General features: G+C 36.5%; 2 protein-coding genes across 4 annotated transcripts; both read right to left on the bottom strand.

The window, feature by feature from the left end:
* Positions 1-228: 228 nt before the first annotated feature.
* On the bottom strand, positions 229-4240 carry LOC102625756 (uncharacterized). 3 transcript variants are annotated; one of them, XM_052439500.1, is made up of 8 exons: positions 3457-4235; positions 2479-2555; positions 2199-2313; positions 1683-1771; positions 1410-1574; positions 1202-1279; positions 873-976; positions 229-593 (listed from the first exon to the last, which is right to left on the bottom strand). In XM_052439500.1, the coding sequence occupies exons 1-8, from the start codon at positions 3962-3964 to the stop codon at positions 488-490; spliced, it is 1242 nt and encodes a 413-aa protein (XP_052295460.1). In that variant the 5' UTR covers positions 3965-4235; the 3' UTR covers positions 229-487. The 3 variants fall into 3 exon arrangements, 2 of the variants coding, with proteins under 2 accessions (XP_052295460.1, XP_006486125.1); XM_006486062.4 differs by having other exon boundaries at positions 2199-2367; positions 3457-4234; XR_001508888.3 differs by lacking the exon at positions 229-593 and having other exon boundaries at positions 1202-1290; positions 2199-2367; positions 3457-4240.
* A 1393-nt stretch (positions 4241-5633) lies between these two features.
* LOC102626039 (hydroxyacylglutathione hydrolase cytoplasmic) lies at positions 5634-8560 on the bottom strand. The gene is made up of 7 exons (XM_006486063.4): positions 8395-8560; positions 8163-8285; positions 7910-8071; positions 7354-7432; positions 6950-7063; positions 6120-6296; positions 5634-5943 (listed from the first exon to the last, which is right to left on the bottom strand). The coding sequence occupies exons 1-7, from the start codon at positions 8439-8441 to the stop codon at positions 5869-5871; spliced, it is 777 nt and encodes a 258-aa protein (XP_006486126.1). The 5' UTR covers positions 8442-8560; the 3' UTR covers positions 5634-5868.
* Between the last annotated feature and the right edge of the window lie 113 nt (positions 8561-8673).

Here is an 8673-nt window from a genome sequence, read left to right as displayed (position 1 = left end):
AGTGCATGCGTCCACCGCCGTCAGGTACAGAGGGTCTACTCCCATTGAAAATTTTAAATACTTGGTGGCATCATTATAAAAAATTTGGAGTTTTCAGGAGAGAATGCAAGAGATAAAACTAAGTCCAACCTGATTTATAACTGACCACGGCTGTAATGTAGATAATCTCCAGTTGATTTCCCAATTCCCATTCTGAATTAAGTGTGTGAACGAAAGATGAACATAAAATAAGTTGCAAACAGCTACAAGCTTCCTCTTTTATCAGAAAGTTAAATGTATGAATGGAATAGGGGTTAGAATTCTCTCTCCTTTGTTTAACAATCCTCGAACTTCACATATGTAACGAATGAACTCATTACCAATCTGATCTTGATTCTGGTAATATTTTTCTTTTCCACCTCTCTAGCCAATCCACGAATTACGTTTTAAATGATATGCATCAGCTATTTGCATGTGTAAAGATATACAATGAAGCAAAAACATGGTTTTAGAACAACTGGAAGAGCAAGCTTGTTGATCCATCCCCAAATGATCGCAGATCAGCAGGCTTAACCAAAGCTCTGCACAGTGGGCAAGTCCTTTCTCTCTCCAACCTGAAATGCAGACATTGAATTGGTCAAGTCAAAGAAGGAAGCCTTGCAATACAGTCTATACAGTTGATATCTGCTTGCCTATCATAATTTATAGAAACATTTTGTGCCCGACTAACTTGAAATCCATTTATTGAGGTTGAAGAAAATCAACATTATGCAGTCCAGAATATTAGCTCCGGAAGCAACAAGTTATTAACTCCTTCTTAAGCATCTTGGACTATACATTTAACAATATAACAGTCTAAAGGTTAAATGAGGAAAATGAGACCATAAACTCACCATTCAGAAACACAGTCCTCACAGAATAAGTGTTTACATTGCAACAGGATAGGAGCGTGCATCTTTTCCTGGCAAATAGCACAGAGATCCCCTGCTGCATTTACCTGCACAAAGATTATCTAGGACTCAGAATGCATATATTGGAGAACTCGCTAATAGAAATACAGGAGTTCACATTATATGCACAGCTGGATTTATGGAAACCAAGAAAGCTTCTTAACATAAAGTAACATCAACAGGTCCTTACATTCGGCCATAAGGCAGAGAAACCAAATGAAAAGATCAATCACAATGCTTTTTAAAAATAAAACAAAATGACTCCATTATACCTGTTCTGTAGTGGCATACGATCCATAGTGTACTTCTTTCCGTGATAATGCCCTTATGGCAGCAAAGAGACTCTGAACCTGAAGCGTAGCTCCAATTTGCCAAAGATAACAAACCAAACCATTTTAAACAACACTATAAGCATTTCTTCCTATTCAAAGGAAACAAAGTGCAACCTGCAGAAAATTAAAGACCCTGATGGAACTGTACCTTATCAACAACAGTCGTGAGCTTGAAAGTTAAATACAGCCCTGTTGTCAGAGATGAAAAGAGGCTTCCATAATCTTTGTTCAAGAAAAATCTGTACCAGACAGGTGTTGGCAACAAGGCACGGTATAACAGCAGTGCATACTCTACTAGAGTTAGTATTTGACCCTTCAAAACCAGATGCAAACAGTCAGAGAATTCTGAGAGAATGAAAGCGATATTTGCAGTTCCACATTTTATTTGGAAACAATTTAGTGATCCAGGGAATCATTGTACCTGCCGACGGAAATTGTGGCCTCTTCCATTCTTGTAATATATTAGCAGTAGACACTTCATAGCCATAGCAGCCTGCCTTACCATTGTATCTGAATATGATAAAAATTGAAGCAAATGCTCAACATGTCAGCACATTCAAAATATCACTAAGCCATAAATTTAAGGCATATATGCTGTGAAAGTAGTGAGAAAGGGCAATTGGACAAATCAATTGAGAAAGGAAAGCAAAATCTTTTATAAAGCTACAGATTGCACATCCACATTAATGATTTTTCTGGAGAAGTGAAATGAAACAAAGTCATGACCACACAATAACTGAAATCAACAAAAAGAAACCATGTGATAACTTCACAAAATGACTAAATAACTGGGAACTTAAACCAAAAAAACTTAATTATTACAGGAATCTTCATCATCAGCACAGATGCGAGAGTTCAAATCCAGGTTAGAAGCAATCCAAAATCTCTATTGTACTAATTACAAAACAAGCACAGTAATGACTAATCAAATACATACCATTCACTAAGATGATGAATACGGCATGCCAGAAAGGTGGTATTGTACTTGGAGGAATCATGAGCAATGGATATAAAATATCATCACTCCGAAACCACCAGTAGATACCAATCACCTGAAACATAAAACCTATAAAGATCATAAAGAGAATATAGTTTTTCCTCTCTCCCTGCAAAAAGCAACAAGAAATTAGGTCGTTGCTTGGGAAAAGAAAATAAGTGGGTTGGAGAGTGAGTTTGAATTCAAGGAACTTTAAAAGTTGGAAGACACGTCAAACCACCTTTAAAGCAGTCTGCTTTCGAAGAATATCATTCGACTTAAAAATTACAGCTGTAATCCAAACAGTAACAAAGAAACCTGCAACAAAGAAATTGTTACTAAGAAAAGTTTCTTCAAAGAGTTGAATAATTAAAGAACTAGACACAGAAGCTATACATGATCAGAGATAATGCAATAAAAGCTTACTTAAAGTTTCCAAAATACCAATCAAACTTCCCTAACAGGTTGTAGGTTGTTTCATGTGATGAAGAATTAATATAGCTGCTCTAGCATTAGGGTAAATCATAGGATCATATCTTCACGGTTCTTAATTTCTCTCTTTCCTTTTCTTCTTGACATAATAGACAAATACTTTATCAGTACAAACAGAAGGATACAGAAAGGAAACACATTTCCCTGTGAGGAACCTAACTTGAATGCATTCTCTCTAATTGCAGCTTCTTGGACCAACCGGTCACTTTCAAGTTGTCCAATCAAGGTCTACAGTAAATTAACATCCGCAACATCTTAGATTAGACCACAATCTTGCTATTATGTAACATTTTGAGACCAAATAGACGCATTTCGACATTGAAAATTACCAAATGCATATAAATTGCTTTTAATACCCACAATACTTTTGAAAACAAATTCGATTATTTTTTCAGCACAACCACCAGCGATCATTTTAAAAGCCACAACAATACCAATCTGACCCTTAATCTCGCCGAACCTTGAGTGAGTTTTTCAAAATTTTCTCCATCATACAACCCAAACTAACAGCCTAAACAAGAACACGAAGCACATGGAAATATGTTGTAAAGGCAACTTAATAAGTTTCCATTCACTAACAAAACCTTCATCCACTGACTAACCCAAATCCGATTGCTTTCCCATCCCAAATTCAAAAGTCAAAACACATTAGCTATTGAAAATGGAAATTACAATAATAATATGTACAACATTCAGGATTTGAACAATCAGAATCAGGAACAAGTACCTTGCAAATGCTGACGAACAAAAACGACCAACAACAGCAAGGAAAAAGGAAGAACTTGTTCCACCCACCGAGCAAACTGGTGAATATCATAGCTCTGATAAGAACCTTCCCTACTGGTGCTACCTTCTGAAGCCGCCAACGGCACCGTTTCACCTTCCCCAATTGCATTTCCCTCATTATCTTCTCCTGCCCCCGTGGCTTCACCATTTTCTTGCCTAATTATCTGAATAGAGACCTCCCCTGTACTCAGAGCAGAATTGGGCAGCTGGGTTTGACCCCGAGCTTCAGAATCAGCATTGACCGTCAAACGATCCTGCTCAGATTCTTGGCTTGTAGACATGACACGAGAATATTCCAATAAAAGAGAGAGTGGTGACCGGAACAAGTTGAGCGCAGCTGGTAACTGAACCTCATAGCTTCTTGAATTATCACTTGCACTAGCACTAGTACTAGTACGATCATCATCCGGCAGCGGTGAAGAAGAATGACCGGGAACTGAAGTTTCCATTTTTAACGAGGGGACGCGATGATGCAGACACAGTGACCTTGGACCTGGGACCTGGGGGATTGTTTGAAAAAGATTGAGACTTTGGAGGGTATTTAGTCGATTTTGACAAAAAAGATTAAGCTGAAGAATGAATCAGATGTGGAGATGACGATGATCCAATATGATTGGCTTGATCTTCAAAAGGCTTTTTCTTTATTCTTACGCTGCAAATTGGACGAAAGTGATGCGAGAACGCGTCTCTCTATCTACAGCTTCAAAGTTAAATTTATTAAAAAAAAAAAAAATTATTCTAACCTTCCCCGCAAGTACCGGAAAAGTGGTGTCTGAGATATTTTCTGTTTCCTTCTGATTTTCCATTTTGTCCTCGAGGAAATAACGTGTAAACCCCTATTTTTTTACTTAATTAGTTCACAGATCCTCATTTATTTCAAGAATGAACATATAAACCCGCCCTAAATTTGGGTAGTCACTTTGCACTTGCGAGTTCTCTAGTGATTCTTTTGATAAACCATTCTCAGCATCGCATGGTTTAGACTTTAGAAGAATAAAATATAAAAATATATTCAATATCCTAAAATAATTAATAAATATTAACAAAAGAATATGTATGTAAAAGAAAAGTATGCTTATTTTTAAAATATTGTGTGCCCATTTCTTAATTGTTAAGGAACTATTATTATGTATTACAGTAATTCTTAAATATTTAGGTACTCATAACAATTAAAATAATCAACTCCTTTACATGTATTTTCAATAGTCTCATTAATATATCTATATATTCTTCTGCTAAGAATAATTATGGTTAACATTGTATATGACTCATCCATTATTTCTTTTATGAAACAGCTCTTGTCATCCCAAAGAAGTCAAAATAAAATCCCACTCGTTGTTCAAGGTGTCTAAATAAGCCAAAAAAGAAAAAAACAAAGAAAGAGGGTCGTTCTGTCAATTCTTAGAACATCGGGGTGGGCAAGTAAATTAAAGCAATCCTTGGCATCTTGTGTATTTTCTGTCCTTTTTTATTTCTTTTAATATGTGATTTGGTATTGGTATCAGCATCACGTACCAGTTGGTAATCGCTTTCTCTGAGTTTTATATATATTTTTTCGCAGACCTGCTCCTGCTGGCAATTTACCGGTATTATAACGCCTAGTCAATTCAAATAATTAGAATTAAGAAGTGTCATGGTTTGGATAAAAATAAAAAATAAAAAAATCATTTTTTTTAATAGGAATTTGATTTAAAAAATCATTTCAAAGCTCGTAACATTTTCATAGATCTGGTACTGTTACCAACCGCACAAATGAAAAAGGATGAAGTCAAAGCAGTGTAGTCGGCAACCCTTGAACTGTAATTGCACGTCATGTTTTGAGGGGTAGCGAACCACGGCGACCATTTTTGTTAATATACCCCAATTTATTTTATATACAGATTTTTAATTTAATTTTTTTTTTTTTTTTGGAGAGAATCCATTGAAAAATCTTGAGTTACCAATTGAAAGATGGATAGTTGGGGATAAAACTAGAGATTTTGTGTTGCAAAGGAACTGGGGAGAATTCTACCCATGCATCCGGCTGAAGCATGAACCCCAGTTGAGGGATGCCAGCAGCCTAAGTCAAAAAAGAAACAATTTATCTTTCACTCTAATAAAACACTGAGATCAGGGAACTTAAAACAATTCCAACATTTCATCATTATTAGCATAGGACAAGCAACATCAAGAACACAACACTAACATGAGCCCGTTTTAAGTCGAAGCAAACAACTGGGAACCCTGTAGCCTGTAAGTTTCAGACATTTACAAAACAAACCAAGTTCCATATATGGCACCATTCCCACCCCAAATAAATAAACAAAAGCAAACTGGGGTGGAAAAAATGTAAAGGCTTGATGCAGGTCCTTAATCAGCCTCTCCAATTGTCCTTTCGCTTCCTTATCTCCCGGAGAGCTTCAATGGGATCATTGAAACCAACCAACTCCTGTAAACAAGGCAAATATCAACATCAGAAATATTGCAAAATGAAGCACTCTGAAGGAAATGCAGTGTCGTGAATTATTGATAGCTTTTGACGTGGGCTGAATAATCTGTGTCCAAACATTAAATTGTTTTATTCTGCACAACTGAAAGGTAACTCTTTTGTGGATATTAGGTGACCTGAAGCTCTGGTAGATCAACACGCATGAAGGGGTTCGTCTCCAACTCTTCCTCAATGGTTGAGGGAATGGTTGGCAAGCCAGCTTGCTGCTGGTTCTGAGCCCACGCCAATTTTTGCTGTAGCTTCACATTGCTTGGTTCGACAGTAAGAGCAAATAGTAGGTTCTTCACTGTGTACTGGAGAAACAACAAATCAAATGTTACATTAACCTTTAAAAAAAAGAAAGGACAACAAAACTTATGCCAGTTCCTTTATAGTAAAAATTGGACTTAAGGTAGAACATAACAAGTTTCAACAACTACAAGGGAAGGAATCCATTCAACTCTAAACTTCATACTTACACATTGTTGTATTATCACATTCCCGTGGGATGCAGCTTATGAGTAAAGTATTTAGCAGGTACATTTTGTGCACAACAGGGAGAATCCAGTAACTAGAAAATAGTAACTAGCACTTGAGAGTATTAAGGGTTTTAGATGCTTAACTATCTCACAAGTCACAACCTCCATTGCAAACTACCTGAAGCTGGCGTGTAAATTTCTCACACACCAACCTTGCTCTAAATTTTGCAGTTTCACTGACAGCTGTAGTCAGTAACCTATGCTAGCTCCAGATGGTCGAAAAACCGATTTAGTAATTCTGAAATCTTTTTTGGAGGTTTTTAACGTAATGATAGTCCATTAAGAGAATTGCACAAAATCTGTAGAAGCAGGATTTCATATGGAAGGCTTATAATTACTCATCTACTAGAGTAGGGAGTTTTAAGTTATGACCAAACTTCAAGCTTATCTTAAGAAGTAATTTCAGCATTTTAGTTTCAATAGTTTACCTCATGGCCACAGTAAACTTGAGTTGGCTGAGGTAATGAGCCCAATGTCACGCACAGGGATTGATACATCTGTTCTGCCGAGCCTTCAAAAAATTTTCCACAACCAGCAACAAACTGCATATTAAAAAATGGTCAGGCAACAGATATACAAGTTAAAAAAAAAAAAAAATTTAAACAACGTAAGGACAACCGCCCAATGACTGATCAACAAATTTCCAATAAACAGGGATTTTTGATGGTCCAAAATGCAAAAGGCTTAACACATCCATGAATTTTGAGAATCTAACTGTAGGCTTTGAATTTGCTGCTCATCATTTTAGCAAACATGTTCTCTAACTTGCCCAAAGATCTCTTGATGGACAGCTTCATGCAAAAGGAAGCAATAAAATCCTTCCTAAACTCACCAGTGTGTCTCCAGTGAAAACAGCTGGGTCTTCTCCCTCTTTTCCAGTCACATAATAACTTATGTGACCTTTGGTATGGCTGGTGGTAAGCAAATCAAAAAAGAAGTCAGAAACCCTCGGTAAACAGAAAATAAAGCAAGCTGTGGATTAAAAGACTCATGGTCTAAAACCATATTGGAAGTTGGAGGTTCACAGACTTTGCAAAAGATGTTTGTTAAGTACAAAAGCAGGTTCTGAAATTAAAGAAGAGTAAAGAGTAATCTATAGATGCAAGGGAACCGAACTAAAATCATGTTTGGTCTGGGTTTGAGGAGTTGTGCTTTTTAAGTTTTAATCCAGAGCCTCTGTGAATTAGAATTACTAGCTGTCAAACATAAAAGAATATGCAGTTCGTAAACATTAGCTACCAAATAAAATTGGGTGTTTATTAGACACTTCAGTTGTTGTGCTTACTTTCAAAACTTAGTGAAACCAGTCACAAACATACACTGAAAACACAGTCATAAATAATTAAAAATGAAGAAATATTTAAGAGAACAGGTAATTATAAGCATACCAAGGTGTGTGAAGAGACAGTACATTGACATGAGCTCCAATTGAGAACTTATCACCATTTTCCACTTGATGAGTGCACCCCTTTACATTATCAAGTGAGCCACCATACACCTTAATCCCAGGCACCATCTCCTTCATCTTTTCGTTCCCTCCAGCATGGTCCCTAATCATACACAAACCAAACTGAAAAAATAAAAATAAAAAATAAAAATTGAACAATTCTTTTTTTTTTTTTCAAAACAAAAGCCAAGTACCAGTGATGATGAGTAGTGAGAACGGTGGTGAGATTGACACCATGTTGTTTGGCAGCCTCAATGATCTTCTCTGGCTCCACTGGATCAACAACCGCAGCTTCTTTAGTGGTCTCATCAATGACCCTGCAAAACCCAGAAAAAAAAGGAAAAAAATTTATTTTTTATAATTAAAAAAAAAAACTAATTTTCTTCATCAAAATATTTAAAAAAATAAAAATTTATGTTAATTTACAGGTAGGCATAGTTGTCTTCCAAACAAGGAATATGAAAGATTTTCATTTTTATTCTCTGCTCAAGTGCACGAAGTTCCGGCAGCTGTTTGCTGATCCTTCGTTGGACATATGGGCAATTAAGTCAAAGGTTCGAAGAAGAGACACGTAATCATCTGGAGAGTTCCACAGGACTAGCCACGTCGTCAGCTTTACCTCACGTGGCAAGGAGACAATTCTGGAGAAATGTGTTTGGGTGAGGCGATAAGCGTATCCATATCCAAGCTTAACTAAAACCGGTC

Source organism: Citrus sinensis, chromosome 4 (assembly GCF_022201045.2).
Source record: "Citrus sinensis cultivar Valencia sweet orange chromosome 4, DVS_A1.0, whole genome shotgun sequence".
NCBI classification, from domain to species: Eukaryota; Viridiplantae; Streptophyta; class Magnoliopsida; order Sapindales; family Rutaceae; genus Citrus; species Citrus sinensis.
This window is presented reverse-complemented; position numbering and strand designations above follow the sequence as displayed.